The sequence below is a fragment of the Struthio camelus genome, chromosome 13 (assembly GCF_040807025.1).
Source record: "Struthio camelus isolate bStrCam1 chromosome 13, bStrCam1.hap1, whole genome shotgun sequence".
NCBI lineage: Eukaryota > Metazoa > Chordata > Aves > Struthioniformes > Struthionidae > Struthio > Struthio camelus.
The window spans coordinates 17,975,175-17,997,051 of NC_090954.1; the positions used below are offsets into that span (position 1 = coordinate 17,975,175).

At 47.9% G+C, this 21,877-nt stretch overlaps 1 protein-coding gene across 4 annotated transcripts in view; it reads left to right on the forward strand.

The window, feature by feature from the left end:
- TENM2 (teneurin transmembrane protein 2) overlaps positions 1-8,346 on the forward strand; it is a 692,618-nt gene extending 684,272 nt beyond the window's left edge. For all 4 annotated transcript variants that reach the window (XM_068959701.1, XM_068959700.1, XM_068959703.1 and 1 more), the window contains 3 exons: positions 103-1,717; positions 5,261-5,391; positions 6,464-8,346. In XM_068959701.1, coding sequence (XP_068815802.1) covers positions 103-1,717; positions 5,261-5,391; positions 6,464-7,225 — 2,508 coding nt within the window. In that variant the 3' untranslated portion in view covers positions 7,226-8,346. The remainder of the gene's footprint in view (positions 1-102; positions 1,718-5,260; positions 5,392-6,463) is intronic.
- The last annotated feature ends 13,531 nt before the right edge of the window (positions 8,347-21,877 follow it).

The following is a 21,877-nucleotide window of genomic DNA, read 5'->3' on the forward strand; positions in this document are numbered from 1 at the left end:
ACTACTGCCTCTTCGGTAAACTCTTCTTTTTTTTAAACGCCCTCTCATAGGTCACATGCTGAAAGACAGTAAATATATATATATTTTTTTCTTTTTCTCTAGTCAATGGTACTACTGCTTCAAAGTCAACGGCAATACATCTTTGAGTATGATTCTTCAGACCGACTTCATGCTGTTACTATGCCTAGTGTTGCTCGGCACAGCATGTCGACTCACACATCTATTGGCTACATTAGAAATATTTATAATCCTCCTGAAAGCAATGCATCAGTGATTTTTGATTACAGTGATGATGGGAGGATTTTGAAAACATCATTTTTAGGTACCGGTCGACAAGTCTTCTACAAGTATGGGAAGCTATCCAAATTATCTGAAATTGTTTATGACAGTACTGCAGTTACTTTTGGATATGATGAAACTACAGGTGTCCTAAAAATGGTGAACTTGCAAAGTGGTGGATTTTCTTGTACAATCCGGTATCGTAAAATTGGCCCTCTGGTTGACAAGCAAATCTACAGATTCTCTGAAGAAGGTATGGTCAATGCAAGGTTTGATTATACATATCACGACAATAGTTTCCGAATTGCGAGCATCAAACCTATAATAAGTGAGACACCTCTTCCAGTTGATCTTTACCGTTATGATGAGATTTCTGGCAAAGTAGAGCATTTCGGCAAATTTGGAGTTATCTATTATGATATAAATCAAATCATTACTACAGCAGTTATGACGCTGAGTAAGCACTTTGATACCCATGGACGCATTAAGGAAGTTCAATATGAAATGTTCAGATCGCTCATGTATTGGATGACTGTACAATATGACAGCATGGGAAGGGTAACTAAAAGAGAACTGAAACTTGGCCCATATGCCAACACAACCAAGTATACCTATGATTATGATGGAGATGGACAACTGCAAAGCGTGGCAGTAAATGATAGGCCAACCTGGCGTTATAGTTATGATCTGAATGGAAATCTTCATCTCCTGAATCCTGGAAACAGTGTCCGACTGATGCCTTTGCGTTATGATCTAAGAGACAGGATTACGCGCTTAGGTGACATACCATACAAAATCGATGATGATGGATTCTTGTGTCAGCGAGGCTCAGACGTCTTTGAGTACAACTCCAAAGGACTCTTGACAAGAGCTTACAACAAAGCGAACGGCTGGAACGTTCAATACCGTTACGATGGACTTGGCCGAAGAGCTTCCTGCAAGACTAACCTGGGGCATCATCTACAATATTTTTATGCTGATCTTCACAATCCCACAAGAGTAACTCATGTCTACAATCATTCCAATTCAGAAATTACCTCCTTGTACTATGATCTGCAAGGCCACCTCTTTGCAATGGAGAGCAGCTCTGGGGAAGAGTATTATGTCGCCTCCGATAACACGGGCACTCCCTTAGCTGTATTCAGTATCAATGGCCTCATGATCAAGCAGCTTCAGTACACAGCGTATGGAGAGATCTATTATGACTCCAACCCTGATTTCCAGCTGGTTATTGGGTTCCATGGAGGGCTGTATGATCCTTTAACCAAACTGGTCCATTTTACCCAAAGGGACTACGACGTGCTTGCTGGGCGCTGGACGTCTCCTGATTACACAATGTGGAAAAACATTGGTAAAGAGCCTGCTCCTTTCAATCTGTACATGTTCAAGAGTAATAACCCTCTCAGCAATGAACTGGATTTAAAGAATTATGTAACAGGTGAGACTGCATTACATTTTTTATAAGTAGCACTCTAGTACGGAAGTTAATTTGCAAAGGAAATGAATCAGACTTCTCCTGACTAGACATTTGCGGAATCCTCTGATCAGGTTTGGGCCTTTTTCCTTTTTGTCCCATGGAAAGGGCTGGCTGGTCTTGATGCTTTGGTACAGCTCCTCCCCAGATGAAGAGCACTAAAAGAGAAGCCACAAAGAATGGGGCTTTTCCTTATTTGGTTTTTCATATGCAAACAGTCTTTAGGCTTTAAAACAAACACCTTTATGTTTTAAAAAATTAACTTCCTCCTGAAAGACTAAGGAACTTTGTCAAACGTGTAGACATGAGAAACAGCAAATTAGTTTTGATTGCGTACATTAGAATTGGTTAAAACTGGTAACCTTTTCTTAATTAGTACTAATTTTTCACTTAGTAAAATCAAACAGTACTTGCGCTAGCTGCCAGCAATTTTTAAAAAGAAAGGTGTAATTAATGTGTCCTCAGAAAAATAATTAGAGCAGTGGTGTCATTTAAAAATATTTATCGTAGGCAAGCTCAGGAAGTGCGGGCTGGATGAGTGGACGGTGAGGTGGATTGAGAACTGGCTGAACGGCAGGGCTCCGAGGGTTGCGGATAGTGGCATGGAGTCTTGTTGGAGGCCTGTAGCTAGCAGTGTCCCCCAGGAGTCAATACTGGGTCCGATATCTTTTAACATATTCATCAATGACCTGGATGAAGGGACAGAGTGCCCCCTCAGCAGGTCTGCAGGTGATGCAAAGCTGGGAGGAGTGGCTGATACCCCAGAGGGCTGTGCTGCCATTCAGAGGGACCTCAACAGGCTGGAGAGATGGGCTGAGGTTCAACCAAGGCAAGTGCAGGGTCCTGCACCTGGGAGTCCTGGGGGACAACAAGTTGACCATGAGCCAGCAATGTGCCCCTGTGGCCAAGAAGGCCAATGGGATCCTGGGCTGCATTAGGCAGAGTGTTGCCAGCAGGTGGAGGGAGGTGATCCTGCCCCTCTCCTCAGCCCTGCTGAGGCCTCACCTGGAGTACCGGGGCCAGTTCTGGGCTCCCCAGGACAAGAGAGACCCAGAGCTCCTGGAGAGAGTCCAGCGAAGGGTTACTAAGACGATGGAGGGACTGGAGCATCTCTCGGACGAGGAGAGGCTGAGGGAGCGGGGCCTGTTCAGCCTGGGGAAGAGGAGGCTCAGGGGGGATCTGATCAATGTGGAGAAGTCTCTGAAGGGAGGGCGTGAAGAGGATGGGCCAGCCTCTTCTCCGCGGTGCCCAGCGACAGGACGAGAGGCAACGGGCAGAAACTGCACCACAGGCAGTTCTGTCTGAACACGAGGAAAAACTTCTTTCCTGTGAGGGTGACAGAGCACTGGAGCAGGTTGCCCAGAGAGGTTGTGGAGTCTCCTTCCCTGGAGATACTCAAAAGCTGTCTGCGCAGGGTCCTGGGGAACATGCTCTAGGTGACCCTGCTGGAGGAAGGGGGATGATCCCCAGCGGTCCCTTCCAACTTCAGCCTTTCTGTGATCATAATTTTAGCAGTAATTCGAATTTCCAAAAAAGTGTGCGTATCCTTCAAAGAAAATGATAGCAAGTTTCATTAGTTTTTTGAGACCTAATTGTATGTGTGACCTACTAAAGGTTTTCTTTGCAGTTTGAAGATACGGGGATTTATACCTAATAGTTTGAAAGCAGTGGTGACCAAAATTACCTTGGCATCAAATTCTGTTGTACTAAATTGAACAAAATTCCTATTTTCATCCACCAATATTTAATTTAGATCTTCAATGTCATCTTCTATTTTGCTACATTCAGAAGTTACATTCATTTCATTTATGCCTCCACTGGATGAAACCCTGGAAGATATATTGCGTTTTGCTATAGCACATGCCTTGTAGTCTGTTATAAAATACTATATTGATGATGAGAATATTTGTTGTTCAGTGGACTAAATAGATTATCTGGCACAAGAAGTGACTATGCAGACAGTTTACTTTTCATAGTTAAAAAAAAAAAAGTCTCTCTCCCCCCATCCATGTTGCCTGTTAACCCATGATACTGCTTCATTCGCAGGTTGTGCGGAAAGGAGTGGAGTGCTGCAAAGCCTGCTAGAAAAGAAAAATAGGAACCATTCAGGATAGATGTCCTCCTCTTCAGTGCTAAATTAGGGCAGCTGAAGTAAATTTTGGGGAGGTACCATTATAGCATAAAATATATAGAAGAAGCCTTAAAAAGGAGCAGTAGCTCTGTGCTGTCCAAATCTAAAGGGAAAACATATTAGGCAGTGTATAATGGGAGATACTCCCAAATATCTCCATAGAAATAGAGTATTTTACTACTTGTTTTAGTGGCAGAACAGCTAAAAAAGATCCCCGCCTTTAGCTGTCCAGTGTCCACAACCAATCTGTATGACATGTTTTATGATGCAACATTACCTCTGCTAAAAACCGTGGGGAACCAGGCTTTGTAGCGTGCCCCCGCGAACCGCAGCCCCCAGCTCTGAGCGCGGATGTGGGGGTTGGCGGACGAGGCAGCCGCGCCGGCCCGAGCGGCGGGTCCGCGGCGCCGGGCGGGCGCTCGGCTCTGGGGCCCGTTCCTCGCGAGCGGGGTAGGCTCAGCCGGCGAGCGGCGCGCTGAGAGTGCTTGGCCACAGTCGTCTGCCTTTCAAACGTGGAGTTCGGCTCACGTGAGGAAGTAGCAGTAATAATATCAGAAGCCATTATAGGCCAGAGAGGAGAGGCGGCCGCTAAAAAAAGACAAGAGAGAAAATTTTAAAGAGAAATGGTCATGAACCTAGGTCCAAATCAAATAAGAAGTGCCCGTGCTCCCGCACTGCTGCTTAACTCCGTGACAACCAGAAAAGAGGAGCAGGAAGCAGAAACGCTTAACACAGTCATGGGCTTTTTTTTGTTCAAAAGCATCTTTTTAATAACCAAGATAAGTCATTAGTTCCTAATATCTGCTGAATGAGAATTACCGTTTCTGACTTACTGGAAATTGCTCGCTGTTTTTCAACCGGAAGTTCAGAGAGAGTTGTGCAGGTCAAGCCAAGAGCAGGAACTTCCCACAGCACGAGGGAGCGCTCGGGTGCAACGCCGCTGTGCCTGCCGGGGGGGCCTGTTTGTAGTATCCAAATTTAGACTCTGAATTACAAGTCTGGCCTCTCGCTGCATTTAATAGAGCCTCCCGAGACTTGAGGAAGCCTAATAGGAGTAGGACCTGAAAGAGAAGCCATGTATTTTCCCAGAGGACTTTCCTAACGTTCTTGGAAGTGCTAACCTAATAAAACATCATTTTGCAATACAGCTTGGGGGTTACTCTAACACCATCAGAAGGTGTCGGAGATGGGACAGGGACTGCGCACAGTAAAATGTTTGGATAATCCATATGCCATATTTGAAAGAAGTATGAAAGAGGTGATGTGTCCCTGTTCAACTGCTATTTGAAATTAGAGGGGTAGAGGATGGCTTTCCTAAACCTTATTTTTATTATACACTTTTATTTCTCACTTGCCTGATTACTTCTGATTTTCAGATGTCAAAAGCTGGTTGGTGATGTTTGGATTTCAGCTCAGCAACATTATTCCTGGTTTCCCTAGAGCAAAAATGTACTTTGTGTCACCGCCGTATGAGTTGTCTGAGAGTCAAGCATGTGAAAATGGGCAGGTAGGCAGAACTATGAAGTTATTTTATTGATAAATTTGAGTCACTCTGTGAAGAGAAATACCGGCTCTTCGGTAGTTGCAGTGGAAGGCAGCGCATTTATTTCAGTGTAAAATGGAAGTGCGTATAGCTAGGTTTTATACTAATGAACTAATATACTAATGGCCGGTTTTGCCAGCCTTCGTTGTTATCGTAATTACAGTGTCATTAGTTTGTCGTTTACTGAGGTCTGCCTTGATTAACAAGTTGTAACTTGATTAACTTGATTAGCAGTGGCAAAAGGAAACTTTGCAGTTTAATTTATCATCTGTTGTACCTATGGTAACGTTATCCTAATAACATACGTATTACAACAAACCTAGGTTGGTACTTGCTGTTCTGTTAAGAAATGGTTTTACTCCCTACTCTGTACAGGAAAAAGCTTATTTTTTTCTTTGAAATTTTTCATAGTTAGAGGATTTGGTTTGCTACTGCTGTTAGCAGTTACTTTCAGTTACGGTGTTTGTATTTACTTGTCAGGTAAAGGGCAGGCAATGGGTATATGCTCTCCTCCTTTATAATAAATTCCCATCCTTTTAATAAACGTAAAAGGAGTACTAGACCAATCTCATCTATTTTCAAAAAGGCTTACATGCATAAGTTGATTCACATATACTTGTTGAAATCTCTGGGCAAAAGTGTCCAGAAATTAAGTGCCATCTTTTGATAAACTGATTCTCTTTGTTGTAGACTCTAATTAAAATGGTGGTTGACTTGGCTCTTACTTATTCTTGTAATGGACATCATCTAGATAGCTAAGATTGACATCTGTGGTATATGTATGCTGTAAAGATGATTTCTGAGAACATAAAAAATATCTTATTTGATATTATCTATAGCAAAATAATTTGCCAAATGAGTTTTTGCTTGATTCTGAGCACAATATGGTGCATAGGCAGAGAGCCGAGAGTAGTCTTTCTGTAGCTTAGCATCTCCACTGCATGGCTTTCCTTTAGAAAGCAGAACACAGATCAGCATTGGTCTCTGAAGTCAGTGTTTTCAGAAGCTCTATATCTTCTTTATTTGTTGTTTTCAGCTCATTACAGGAGTTCAGCAGACAACAGAAAGACACAATCAAGCGTTCATGGCTCTTGAGGGACAGGTCATATCTAAAAGATTACATGCCAGTATTAGAGAAAAAGCAGGCCACTGGTTTGCAACAGCCACTCCCATTATTGGGAAAGGAGTCATGTTTGCTGTGAAGGAAGGCCGTGTAACCACTGGCATTTCCAGCATAGCCGCAGACGATAGCAGAAAAATTGCCTCTGTCCTCAACAGTGCTCACTACCTGGAAAAAATGCACTACAGCATTGAGGGAAAGGATACACATTACTTTGTCAAGATCGGCTCAGCCGACAGCGACCTCGTCACCCTTGCAATGACCAGCGGGCGGAAGGTGCTGGACAGTGGAGTGAACGTCACCGTTTCCCAGCCGACGCTCCTTATCAACGGAAGGACTCGAAGGTTTACCAATATCGAATTTCAGTATTCCACCCTGCTGCTCAACATCCGCTACGGGCTCACCCCGGACACGCTGGACGAGGAGAAGGCAAGAGTGCTGGACCAGGCTCGGCAGCGGGCCCTGGGCGCCGCCTGGGCCAAGGAGCAGCAGAAGGCGCGGGATGGCCGAGAGGGCAGCCGCGTGTGGACAGACGGAGAGAAGCAGCAGCTTCTGAACACGGGAAGGGTTCAAGGTTACGAGGGATATTATGTCCTGCCTGTGGAGCAGTACCCAGAGCTAGCAGACAGTAGCAGCAACATCCAGTTTTTAAGACAGAATGAAATGGGAAAGAGGTAACAAATTAATCTGCTGTCATCCTTTGCTGGATGAATCAGTAGCCACAACTGTTATCTCCTCTCCTAAGGAGATGAAGACCTAAATGGGGGCACTAGGCTGAGCTACTTTGGGATAGTAAGTGGCAAAAAGCTCATATTTTTTGAGTTAAATGCTACTGTTCAAGTGATTAAAAACCACATCCTGAAGTGGACTAAAGCCAGACTGAAAACTCTAACCATACAAATTAAAAAGTACCCCTGAAATATTACCCACTTGTTCTGGGTCTAAAGAAAAATAAAAAGAAGGCCTCGTATTGTATTACCTCACTCCATTCTCACGTGAGCAAACTAAGAAATCCAAGTGGGCCACTTTCACTGACCAGCTGATGAAACACAAATGATTCAGACTGCTTATTTGATAAATATCCAAGAGGTTTTCATTTAAAGCAAAATACAGGTGCATTTAAAACATGACTTTGGGGTGATTTGTGTGTAGCAACTGGAGGAAAATGAGAATGCAAGTGAGAGCGCACTGGAAATAGTAAAGAAAAATATATTTAAAAATAACAAAACCGCACTTGCACTCCGACCCTCCATTTGTCTGGCCTGAAGTTTAACTCATTCAAAGAGGGCAGAGTGTAAAGTTACATTCGAAACGGTGGCTATAAATCACTACAAATAAATTTCATACTCTGTTTGTCTTTGAAGATTTCCATTGTGGACAGTATAACACAGTTACAGGGTGTAGTCCGTTTAGATTCAGTAGTTTGTTGGTATCAGTTCCAGTAGAGCTGTGGGCATTGTGTTACACTATTGCAAATGGGCACCACGTCAGATCACCCTGTACATACATCAGCCAGAAGGCACAATCACTGTTTCAGATTTAAAAATTATTAGTGTGTTTGTTTGGTCGAGAAACTGAGACAATCACATGACAGTCACCACAAAAAAAAACAAAAAAAAAAGTCTAATAAGAACTTTGGTACAAGAACTTTTTTGTAATATACATGTATGAATTGTTCATTGAGTTTTTATATTAATTTTAATTTGCTGCTAAGCAAAGACTAGAGACAGGCAAAGATAATTTATGGCAAAGTGTTTAAATTGTTTATACATAAATAAAGTCTCTAAAACTCCTGTGAATTATTTGTCTTCTATTGTGAAGTCTTTTACGTATGGAAAAAATAGGATTTATGTGTCACTCTCATCTAATACATGCAGCATCGTAGACATAGAAAAGACGGGCCATCATTGTGCCGTGGATTCTGCAGAAGGCTTCTCCTTTCATCTCCGGGTAAGCAAAGTCCTGGTTACCCATCACCTGCAAATCTGGTTATGACACAACAAACATTGGTAGCTGCTCTTGGCAGTTGGCTCCCTGCACCTCGCAGGCCCCTGCCTGCACCTCCTGACGTGCAGCTCTCAAGCTGCTGTGTTTACAGTCCTGGAGTTAGTTTAATTGTGCGGAAGTGAAATCCAAGCAATCTGAAAACACAGTAACATCATTTTAAATAGGCCACGGAAGGAAGTGCTGTGAGCCAGGAAAGCTCTGCGAAGTCTGTCTTCATTGTGAGATGCTTATTTCTGCCACATGTGAAAATTGGAGGTATGATCAAAAGACCCTCTCCTAAGCAACAGTCGCTCCTGATGCTGTTAAAAGGGAATCATCCATCAGCCAGTGCCCTGCTGCTTTTATCTCATTCAAGGATGTATTCAGGGAACTCTCCCTAATTTTGAGAACAGTTTTGCTTTAGGGGCTGCAAATGAGGTTTTTAATGATTCATGATGTCAGCAGAGATGCTCAAGTTGATTATGGGCCTTAAGTGACTCCTGGGCATTTCTGAGGCAGAGCAGGCCTGGCGGCGGCGGTGCACAACACCTGTAGCGTTCAACCCACCCATCCGGCTGTTGCTGTGGGAGCAGCAGAAGCTCGTGCTGCCGCAGCGACTCGTCAGCACGGCCACCCTGGACAGGGCACGCAGGGGCCCCCAAGCCGTGCGTCCCTGCTCGGGGGAGCCGGCTGCGTGTTCAAATGAAGTCCTGTATGTCCGTCACCACAGATAGTTTTTGGTGCTGATGGACTTGTAGTGCTGTTGTTTCATCCGACTGTCGCTTACAAAGGCATAAAGCATGAAATCACAAGGTAGGCATACTTCTCACCATCACAGTTGTCGGGGTCACCCTTGGTCTGTACCGGTAAGTTTTTCGGGTCTTTTTTTAGAGCAGAATTTTCTTGCAGTTGAGCGGGTTGAGCTGAGAACCCTTGGCAGAGTCCTCCATGTCCTTTATCCTGTCACTAGTCTCTGAGAGCTTGAATTCTTCAGAACTAGAGTTTGTGTTACTTCACTTTATTCCTATTATATACAAATACACAATGTAGCTAGATAATTTATATATGCACCGTTATATGCAAAAGGAAACTTATTTAAACTAGAAGTGGAGTACCGTTTTTAATAGTAGTTGCTATGGGAGGAGACCTGACAGACAGATTTACAGGGGATGCACTCAGGACGAGGCTCCCTAGCCAGCTTCTTCGCAACTACTATATGCATCATCAGATGTATGCGTACAACTAATATATACATGATCATATGTTCTTAAATCCAACTTTTGAAAGTGGTACAAAAGTCATGTTAGCTAAACAAATACTGACCAGAGACCATTTATCCTGTTCAGTCTGTGGTTTCTAAAGCGTATGTATGATTTAGCCCAGGTCCCATGGAAATTCCCTAGTATTTTTAAGTTACTCGTATGCTTCTGAAAATAGCACTTTTCGCTGCAGATAGTCAGCTACTGCCTCCTCTGCACTCTCCCAGTACGTCCCCTGGGGCAGGACTTGGCTGTTGGCCTAGGCGCGTCTCGGCGCGCCCTGCTCCTCGCCGCCGCTGGTGTTCAGCCTTGCCCGGCTGCGCGCGCCTCCGCGTCGCGGCTGCGCGATGGCGGTTCTGTTCGCGGGACGGTGGCAGAGGTCCCGGCGTTGCCCTCCTTGACCAGCCTCCCCACCGCCGGCCCCTGAAACGTGCAGCGTGAGCCTCTGCTTCGGAGACTGCCTGTGTCAAATGAAGGCACCAACAAAAGCTCCTCCTGAAGCGGGGCCAGACCAGTGGATCCCTAATGCTTCCGTGGAAAAACAAATGCGGAGAAGAGATAATTTAGAGCCTTTTTTTTTCTTTAGTACCTGCAGCACAGCAGCTGGCACACGGCGACACGCTGGGCTCTGAGGACGCACAGCAGTCGGTAGGAGAGCCCTGCTCTGGCATCGTTAGTTTTCGCTTCCCGTCCCTTGGGCAACGCAGGCTTGGAGAAACTGCTGACGGGAACGAATGCGCCAACAGCCGGCTGCCTGGTCTTCAAGGAGTCCGCCGCGTTCATTATTGCTATGAAGAAGAAGCAGAAGAGCCAGATATCCCGGCCCCCCCGCCCCAGCCCTGGAGATCCCATAGCATCTCCTCCTTGGGGTTTCTCATGTTGGTCAAGAGTTTCCTGTGCTAAAAAGCAGGGCGGCAGCAGCCTCCCCCGGGAACCCAGGAAACCCCTCGCAGCTGGGTGCCTCCAGAGAACGTGCGTTACCCCACCTTGTGCCGTTAACGTCTGTCGGGCTGAGCCTTGGGCTGGCAGAGACCTAACCTCAAGAAATCTTACGCTGCAAGGCCCGTAATCTCACAGAACAGATTTTTATCCTGAAGACAAGAGCTTTTATAGCTTTTTTTTTTTTTTTTTTTTACAAAGAGAAACTGAGAGTAGATGTCCAGAGGCAGTTATGAGGGTGGGGATAGCTATGGGGCTTCACCAGTACGACAGGCTCCTGGGCTTTAGCTAACACGGGGCAATGCGGAGGCAAAGGGACTGCCCCTGCCCCCAGTGGTGGGGAACCACAAAACCTTTCTGTCAGCAGGGCACGTTTCTTTCCAACCCCTTCTGTTACCTCCTGCTGCAGAAAGGGCTCATCTCTACAAGCACTGCTTACGTTACGCCTTACTTCACCTCAGCAGCTCGGCGTGGCTCGGGCCGCGAGGCCAGCGGAGAGTTGAGGGCAGCGTCGCCGGCCACCACGTGCAGCTGCTGAGGCGGCGGCGAAAGACACCTCACGCTCCAGCCCGCCGAGTTAGCCAGGAGGCCGCACAGCTTTGCCAGCACGTGCGAAATGATCCAGGTTTGGCTCTACCAGGTGGTTGCAGTGGGGAGAGGACGTCAGCAGGAGGCTCTTGAAGCTTTGCCATTATACAAGTGTACATATATTATGCAAGTACTTGCTTGTTCAAGGCCATAATAAACGAGTAATTCCCTCTCTCACCTTTGCAAAACACAACTAGGAGCTGCCTAATAAACACGGTTTTATGCAACGCTCGAGCATGACCAAGCAGTCTGGCATGGCCAAGGCTATTGCCAGCGTCAGAGCAGACATGCCCTGCTTTCGAGTGGCGTCTCCCCCATGCTGGGAAAGTCTCTCCTTAGTCCGTTGGGGTTAATGGCTGTGGGGCGGCTTAGCCCAGCACAGCGGTGCCGGGCAGATGCAGAGCTGTGGCCAGGAAGGGTGGGCACGGCCAAGGCAGCACCCGGATGGGATGATCTGCTTGGGAGTACGTCGGCAGCTGTGACGATTAATCACTGTTTAACCAGCAGCTAAGACATGTCCGTGCAATGCTTCGCACTATGGTTTTTGGCGCACACAATGCCACGTCCATCACGCTAACTGCCTAAGTTGGTAGGTTTAATTTCACCATTATTTCATCTGTTAAGGTAAATGTAACAGAGCCCCGGCACACTGCCTGGACTTTAAGCGCGCTGGTAGAGCTGCTGCTTTGCTCAGGAGCGCGCGGATAAGCCTGCGCTGCCGTGCTCCTGCGAGACACGGCCGTGGCCGGGCGGCGCGAAGGTAAGTGGGCCAGGAGGGGCCTGGTGGAGATGCTCCTTCCCATCTGCCGCGTCGGAGGCACCTGGCGCAGCCCCGGCCGGCATTGGGGTGCTGCCCAGCGGAGAGGGGGAGCCCAGCGCAGCGGCCCGCGCGACACCGTCTCGGCCGGCCAAGGCAAACGTGGCTTCGCTCCCCTCCGGACACAGGCTCGTTGGCGAGCTCCTGCCAGAGCCCCCCGGGGCCGCCGGCCCTCGCAGCAGGCTGCGAGCGCTGCTGGGGCAGCACTCACTGATGAGGTCACCCCCCGCCCCCCAACGCCAAAAAAAAACGAAAAGAAAAAGAAAAGGCTACGGAAACACCCGTGCCATGCGCTCAGGTGCCCTGAGCAGCTCTTCGGGCCAGCACCCCGACCCAGCCAAGGAGCAGCCGGGCAGGGCTGCCGCTAGCCTCGCGCCCGCCTGGGTTGGCCCCAGGGCAGCGGTGGCTGCCCAGGGAGGTCCCTGCACCCCCCCGGGGTGCTCTCGCGCGGCCCAGGGCAGCCGTTTCGGAGGGTTACAGCACTCAGCGCCACCCGGCCCTGTCTGGGCTCCTGCACTCGCGTTGGTCCCAGCTCCTGGCTACCTGCCTCTCCTCCCCGGAGGAGACAGACCCCATCTGAAAATGCGCGTGGACTGTAACATGTTGGGTTTACCCTTATCTCCTTTTCTTTAAAAATATCTGTGTTACGGTTTAGCCTCTACTCCGTTTTGCTTGTTCTGGGTTTAAAGTCAGGCTTCGTCTGTGAAGCTTCTGAGGCTGGGAAAAAAAAAAAAAAAAACACATAACTAGTAAAGTGAAAAGTCGTAAAAACACCAGGGGACAGTGCCATGTGCCAGCTCTCAGAGAGCGGCAAGCGAATGCAGCCAATTTATAAATCCTTGACAAACAGGATTTACAATGGAAGTGGCAGTTAAGCCATCAGGAGTACAGAAGGGGGCAGATAGGGTACGGTAACGCTGCCGGCACTGCGTTACAGCGGCTCAGCAGCACTGCTATTGGAGAAATTATATTTATAGAAGTTTCACATCTTTAGCTAACAGCGTCTGGCTTAGATTTTAGTCTAATTTTGTAATTGCATATAAGAGGAAAATCTGCCAGTGTAGTTGTGTCAGCTTTGCTATTGCCTACTCTGCTAAAAACCAGGCCTTGTCATTGCTGCAAATAGCCCCATATACAGACTTCAGTAACTTAAGAAATCAGGTAAACTAAAGTAAAATGTTAACAAACATTAATCCTATAAACCACTATTATAACAACTTGGTTTCTAATGGTCAGCATGACTCAATATTCTCTTCTTCATGAATCTGAATTTGTTTCATGTGTCAAAAAATTCATAATACAAGTAGGAAACTGAAATTCCTGTTTGGCTCTGGGGGCTGTTGTGATCTTTTTGAACACATCCCCATCTTAATGCCTTCGTCCTTGCCCAGGTGGGGAAGGAAGGTTGTTAGTAAGCCAGTGACAAAACCCCAATAGGAGATTTTTATCACCTGGCACAGGACTGGGCCCTTATTAAAAAGAGATTGGGGAGGGGAAAGGAGGGAGGGGACACTGGTAGAGGGGAAAGGGCCTTTGCCTTTTTCCTCAGTTTTACAGAATGGCAGAGGTTGGAAGAGACCTCTGGAGATCATCTAGTCCAACCCACCTCCTCCAGCAGGGTCACCTAGAGCATGTTCCCCAGGACCCTGCGCAGACAGCTTTTGAGTATCTCCAGGGAAGGAGACTCCACAACCTCTCTGGGCAACCTGCTCCAGTGCTCTGTCACCCTCACAGGAAAGAAGTTTTTCCTCGTGTTCAGACAGAACTGCCTGTGGTGCAGTTTCTGCCCGTTGCCTCTCGTCCTGTCGCTGGGCACCGCGGAGAAGAGGCTGGCCTCATCCTCTTCACGCCCTCCCTTCAGAGACTTCTCCACATTGATCAGATTCCCCCTGAGCCTCCTCTTCCCCAGGCTGAACAGGCCCCGCTCCCTCAGCCTCTCCTCGTCCGAGAGATGCTCCAGTCCCTCCATCGTCTTAGTAGCCCTTTGCTGGACTCTCTCCAGGAGCTCCGTGTCTCTCTTGTCCTGGGGAGCCCAGAACTGGCCCCGGTACTCCAGGTGAGGCCTCAGCAGGGCTGAGGAGAGGGGCAGGATCACCTCCCTCCACCTGCTGGCAACACTCTGCCTAATGCACCCCAGGATCCCATTGGCCTTCTTGGCCACAGGGGCACATTGCTGGCTCATGGTCAACTTGTTGTCCCCCAGGACTCCCAGGTCCTTCTCTCCAGCAGGTCAGCCCCCAGCCTGTCCTGGCTTATTCCTCCCCAGGTGCAGGACCTTGCACTTGCCTTGGTTGAAAGGCATGAAGTTCCTCTCAGCCCATCTCTCCAGCCTGTTGAGGTCCCTCTGAATGGCAGCACAGCCCTCTGGGGTATCAGCCACTCCTCCCAGCTTTGCATCACCTGCAGACCTGCTGAGGGGGCACTCTGTCCCTTCATCCAGGTCATTGATGAGGAGGTTAAACTTCCTTTTAAGGAAGTTTTGAAGAGCTAATATCAGTAGCACTGAAAAGGCAGACCAGAGGCCCTCCATGGATTTCCCCGCAATGTATCACCTTGTTTTGTTACACACTCTGTAAGGATTAGTCCTGGAGGGATTTTTGGCACAAGCATAATATCATTTATGTCAAACAGTTCAATTGATTTGAAAGAAATTACACAGGATAAAATAAGGTTTGGGTATAACTAAGGTCCTATTCTTTGAGCACTTGCATTGCAAACAGCCCTCGATTCACAGCCTGTCTGGTTTCATGAGAATACTTTAAACAAGCACTCACCAGCTGCCAGTATTTACTGCTAATAAGCAATTAAAATCTGTCTTCAAGACAGTCTCAGAACATTTCTTGGGTCAGAGCTGTTGCCATGTTAAAGGAAAAACACGACAGTATCTCTAAGGGGAGAAAAACAGGCTTTAATACTGTGGGCAGAGCTCTCCTGCCCCTTCTGAGGTGCTGCTGAAGTGAGTTTTCCCTTTGGGGTTTCCAGGACATGAAAAAACCGCTTTTGGTACTAGCATCATTTTAAGAGAGTACTTGGTTCATGCTAAGTATGCGAAAAAAATTAAACACAGGTTAAATCGATTTAATTTCTAATAAACCTGTGATTCATTGAGTCAAGAAAATAACACTGTGTTGGAAAGAGAGGCCTTGGCTGAGGAGGTTTATTGAGACCAAGAAGGCACTCGGCAGTGAGGAGAGGCAACGTGACGAGGCCAAATTCAAGACATGAAGTAACTCGAGGATCTGTTTGGCAAGTTCCTTTTCTTCAACTGTGACTTCAGAGTATTGCTGTCACTAGGGCTGTAGCCACAGCGCAATGAAGCGGGGGTATTCGAGGCCTGTGCAGCCCGGCTCGCAGCCCGCTACACCGCCTCCGTGTGTATTTTCCAGGCTCGTGCGACCCTCAGTTACATCAGCAAACTGCTACTGCTGGAGCGATTGCCCACACTATCGTGTCCCAACTTTGACTTTTTCTCTGCCTGGAAAGCCTTGTCAACAGCATTTTGCTATTATTTTTTCTGACTTTCTCAAGGTAGTCTGACCACGAAAAATGATTTTTGCAAATTTAAAATGCAATCCAATGAAAAAGTGTTGGCACTTAACCTGAAACCGTGATGCAATGAGTGTGTGTTACTCTGTCTGCTCAGAGTGGAGCTGTTTAACGGGCACCTGGGACCGAAGCGTGTGTTTTGCCCGTACAGCCCAAGAACCGCCTGATATATGCTCACGGGTTTGGCTTTCAGGATATGAGGAACACAGAAAGAGAGACGTAACTGTTGGGAAGAAAGGTCAGGCTATGAAATGATAGAAGAAAAAAGACTGAGAAGTCAAATCAATGAGGGAGCACATCCACAGCAACCTGACTGCAGGATGGCTTAAAGTCCCCCAGTATCTTACCAGGCTGCACACGAGCGCCCTTAACTTGGCAGGTACCTTTATTAGCCTGCCCCTTTCATTGCCTCCATGCATTACAGGCAATCAGGGCTGCACCCGCCAGGTGAGTGCTCTCTGAGAGGTTGGTACCGTTAGCTGCAAGGGAGACAAACCGGGGTGGTCTTGGGCCAGCTGCAGGGCTTGGAGGCTCCCAAAAGCACCTCCTGCCCCAGGCTGAGGGCACTCCACAGCCAGAAGCTGTAGCATGAATTTTATTGACCAAAGGGTGCTGGGGTGAGGGGGACACCATGCCCATATCCTGCCCCTGTGCTCGCGCTGCTCAGGGCAGCCTAGGGGCCAGCAGGCTTTGATTGTCTTGCTTGGAAACTAGGAATTCAGGCTGTTGCTGCATAAGTAAGTGTTTAGTCCCCCCAGAAAATCAACATATTGTAAGTGAATTTGTAGAAGAAGCATGGGAAATATGACATATGGGTAACTGCATTATAAGCACGTGCATGCGCTGTAATGCAAGCCCTGTTGCCATCCCCAGTGACTATGTTAGCTAAAGACAAGCACTCTAGCTTGGGCACATGCAGTTGTGTCCTTAAGAGCCCTTGACTGAGCTCCTAATGCTAAAAAGTTGTTTTGCACCGAAGCAGCGAAGGGTTTGGAAGTGCTGAGCAAGCTTGCCGGGCCGGGTTATTCCCGTTGCTCCTTTGATCTGGCGCTCGGCTGCGCAGTGTTGCCCTGGGAGGGAGAAGCGAGACAGAGCGGCTCAAAAGGAGGGAGAGGAGACAAATCCGAGGGGGAGAAGCAGGCAGATCTCAGGGGCAGAAATACCTGGCGTGCTGTGACGCCCTTCACGCTGACCTACTCCAACGAGCCGACAGGAGCCGCACGCCCCAACGGCACCGGGAGCGCTTCCCCGGCCCCGCGCCGGCCGCTCGCGAAAGCCCTCCCGGGGGCTCTGAAGACCCCGCAAGGGGACGAGCGCCTGGGACGCGGATGCCCCGGCCCGGCGTCCCCGCGGCCGCTGCTACCACTCGCGTCGTGCTGAACGAAACAAGCCCCCGGGAGCCCTACTGAGCACTTTCTCATTATATTGGACAGTGAAGGTGAGAGGTGTTATACTGGGGGAGCCTTAAAAACCGGCATTTGATCAGATTTAGCAATAGGTGCTTCCGAACGCCCACAGGCCGCTGGCAAGCGGCAGCCGTGCGCTGCTGTGTGTGCTCACAGCACGAATGCAAAAATGCCTCCATCAGGTCCGGCCTCACCGGTGCCGTGACCGCCTCTGGGGAGCCCCAGCGCTTCGCCGCCCGCTGCTGCCGCAGCTCTCCGCCGCAGCCCCGCTACGGCCCCCGCCGCTGCGGCCAGCCGGCCAGCTCGGAAACCGGCAGCAAGGGCGCGCAGCAACGAGGGAGGCACAAAAAACACGTGTGCCTCCTAAACAGCCCAAAGCAATAGCCTGATGTTATTGAGTCTCTGCTTGTTTTGGCTGTTTACAATTTCTCAGTTTCTTTCTTTTTTTTTTTTTTTTTCTTCTTTGGAAGCTGAAGTCCTATACAAAGAACGAATGGCCTTATTCAACAGAAATATCATGACGGGAGCCTGGCTTTTGTTACAAACCTACAAGGACGATCCTCAGCCGATGATCGTTCAATAGACTAAGCTTAAAATGGGAAATGTGAGAGCGGAGAAAGGAGCTCTGCAGTGAAAATGCAGTTCCCATTGTTGCCTCTCTCTTAAAGATTGTTGTTAACAATAAGAGACTGAATTTGGGCTTATAATCAAAGCCCCAGTGAATTTTCCATGATGGAGAATAGATGGGGGAAGAAAGTGGCAGTTTACCATCAAACAGCTTGTGCTTGGGTTTTTGCTAACCATAGAAAAGAGAAAGAAATGTTGAAAAGTTGATAGAAGGCAAATGTGTTTTGATCTCTGTCAGGTCAAGCTGTTAAAAAAGCAGCGTGATGTGATGGAGAAGGGAGGAGCTGGACACGTCAGAGAGAAGCTGTGAGAAGCTGGTTATTTGGGAGTATTGAGGTGAGGCTGACATTCATACAAGAACGACTCCACGTTAGTGAATGCTGGTGAAGAGCTGTGAATCAATAAAACATAGTGCCCTGAATTTGTGTGTGTGTGTGTGTGTGTGTGTGTGTGTGTGTGTGTGTGTGTGTGTGTGTGTCATCACGAGTTAGGGAGAGGGAAAAACAAACAGGTGTGGGGAAGGGGCTCTTGGGGGTTTGTTCTCCAAGGCGATGCCCTGTGCCTGCTGCTGGTGCTTGTTTCTGACGTGCTGGAGTCACAAGTGAGTGCCTGGCTGCAGCTCTAACTTGTTTTCTGCACCAAAACCCCTTGTCTCTTTTATTGACAAATGGAAGTGTGACAAAGGGCAGGGTCTACCCTGAGAGTGCAAGCGAGCTACGAGCCTCAGAAGCAGAAATCTTAAGTGTTGCAAGATTAAGGTCCTTGTTGATGGACTCCGCGCCAGCAGTAGAGCACAAGACTTTAACACCTGCAGGAGACATGAATATACGCTTGCATAACCCTATGGCAAGGACAAAGCCTTGACTGCAGCTCATTGCAAGGCTGTGTCACACCAAGCATCAGGGTCTGATGCCCCTCCAGCCTGGAGGAGGAGAGGTGAAACGCTTCAGCAGGAGGTGCGTGTGCAGCGCGGGGCCGCTACCCAGGGCTCCTGCAGACAGTGCTGCTCTCCCTTTCTTTTTTTTTCCTTCCATCTGTGACCTAAACAAGGACAAGCTACTTGTGAAGCAAGGTAATTTGAGATAAGTGAATAACAGAGTAGTGAGTCGCTAGATTCATCTTTCTTTTTGGTCTATGCCAGGGTTAAAGCCTGCTTCTTTTGGCAACTGTGCCACCTACTGATCCGCGATGCCATTGCCACGCCATGGGGACTTAGCAGAGATGAGAAGGGGCTGCTGTCTTCAAGAGTTTACTAGCTAAATAAAAAGCAATAGATGATGCAAATGGTCAGGAAGTGGCATATTAAACAGAGCTCGTATGTGAATCATAATTGTTGTGACATCTTCTGATGGGCTTTGCAGGAGCCTGGACAGCTCCCACATGTTTTGCATGCTTCCGAGGAAGCTAATTACCTCTAATTCCCAGACTGCTGTACATGCTTGTTTCAATTCACTTTGCTGTCAAATTCCACAGGTATCTGTGTGACTTCGTGCTTGGCTTAGAGTGGTCCTAAGAATGGCTAGCGTTGGTGCTTTGAGGACTCCAAAATTATTGCTGTAAGATCATCTGGGGATGTCGTTTCACGTTCACGTACGAGTTGGGTTAAGTCTTGCAAATTCTACAGTCCATGCTGGCTTATATGCATGCTGCTTTGTAAATTTGATTGACAGTAAAGAAGAGACTTAATTACCCTCCATGTTTAATGCACATAGACAGGGACAGGGCAGGGGATGGCTGCAAGAGCCTAGATGGGGTTGCACTACTGGAAAAACGCTTAGGAGCCTGCTTCACTGGGGAGACATGCTCGGCTCTGCTTCCCCTGGCTCCGCTAGCCTCCTCCTGCTTAGCTCCCTCTCACTGGGCTCTGCAGCTCGTGGTGGCTACCCTCAGCATCAGTGCATGTGTACATGCTGGAAAAAGCACCTGAGCACATTTTTCAGATATTATATCCTCCCAGTTCCTCCACCAGTGCATGCTCTGAGGTGGACAGGTATACAGATCCACCCCCTTTTCACTTGTAGGAGATAAGCATTGATGTTCACGTGGTCATGAACCTTACTCGGATTAAGAAGTCTCTTGTTCGTTACTAAAGCCTCTTGAGATCACAGGTAGATTGTTAGCAACACCACCAACACGGCTTAGTGCTGTGTTACAGTTCAGATGGAGGGGGTAGAGTAGAGGCTATAAAGCAGCTTTTGGATTACTAAAGCACGTAATAAGTGTTCCTTGGAGTCCCAGTCACTTGTTAAGTATTTTCTAAGTGAAACTAAGCTGTTCTGAATGGACATTTGTTTCTTTATTGTCTCTGATTTATGTAGTAAAGTAACTAGGTGGGTTTTTTTTGTTTGTTTTGGGGTTTTGCTACTGCAAATTGTCAGGCTTTTGCATGGTAGATGGCAGTGGCTGCTCTGCTGGCTGCTTCCTAACTCCGGAGGGCTGCAGTGACACATTTATCCAGCAGCAACCTCGCTGCTGTCCAGCCTCTTCTGCATCCTGCCCGCTGCAGTGTTAGCTGCAATTATGTTGTGGTACAGGTAACATCACCGTCTCACCAGCTCCTGAACACCAAATTCAAATTACTGTTTGATTGAAACAGACTGCTTCTGAGCAAACTAGATGTGAGATAGGCAGGAAGAAAAAGCCTTGAAGAAATTGCTTCTTAAATGTTAGTCTGTCATGGCACTTTGCCTGATTTCTTTCCCTTTGGGGCCTGTCGTCCCCCTGAGGGCAATGGTACCCTCCAGCAGGCCACCCTTCAGCTCCGCTCCTGCGCTTCACAGCTGGCGAAACGCTGGCTGCAAGGGGCTGCCGAGGCCTCTTGCTCCGCACGGGTTCAGCTGCGGCAGCCGCAGGGCCGGCGTCTCCCCCCCGTCCCATCCCTGGGCAACCTGCCCCTGCTGCGTCACCTTCAGGGGAAAGGACCCATGAAGCATCTCGAGGCACAGCTCGTGGCCTTTGCCTTGTCACACCACTGTCAGGAAGGGTTCGGCTCTCTCATCTTTGAAACCCCTCTTCGAATAGTTAACGTAGTAGATGATAAAGTATTTGTTTATAGCAAATGTAGTGATCGCGAGGAAGTCAGCTGCCTATTTATGTGAAAACACAGAAGGCTGTTTTATTAAATATCCATGGCAGTCAAATTTATCTGCAGCCAGAGACACCTGATGAAAGACTGGTGTGCTCCGCTCTCAGACTCTGATGAGGCTACCGAGCAAGTGCTTTTGATCCTATGGCTTAATTATTCTAACTCACATCTAGAAATAGTCTCACTGGCTACAAAAGTCACAGCTGGTGTGAAACACAGCCGTCTGCCTGCTTAGCAACCTGGGTTGCCATGACCATATCGCTCGGCACCCAGCTCGCGCGCTGGCTCCGCGATGAACAGAGCCCGCTTTGAGATAGCTGGTTGCATGTCACTCGGCCGGGCCGGGTGCCCGGAGGACTCCGACAGCCGATCGCACCCGTCCTATCACAATTCATTTCTACCAACAGCCACCCCCAGCCCCACTGGAGAAACTATTTATTAACCAGTAATGGGAGGCAGAAGTTTCACAGCATCTCTGCCTAGACAAGAGAAATCAGGCCTTCAATTATTAGCGCACTGTTGTTAGTGTAGTGGTGTGAAATGAGAAAGAACAGAAAAAAAATCATGTCCGTGAAGTTAGAAACATAATGCATGGCCTGAAAAACATATCTTTTACCCCCTTTATTCTGGATGAAGTACACGTCATCCTTGCAATAGCCCAACAACACTTGCATTACTGGACTTCATGGAGGTGTTTGGATAGTGCATGTTGACATGGCGTAAGAGTGAGACCTGAGGTATTTTTACAGCTCAACTAATATCTAGATCGACATAAATGGATATATTTCATTTTACAAGCCTAAGCATGCAAAGGCTATTCCCTTCTTGCACATAGCTAAAGCCGTTTGTCAGATGATAAAGATGAGGATCTGCCTGTCTTCTGGCTGAAGTCTCGGGAGCACCTGAGACTTCCTCTCAGGAGCTAGACTGATCTGAAATACACTCATGTGCATGTCCTGCTGTCTTCTGAATTACGCTGCAGCCATGTCCTCCTGCTGAGTGAAGCCTATATGAATTTATAGTTGACTCTTGTGGTTTTGGGGGTCATAGGCCATTTTGGCAATAATGTGAAAATTA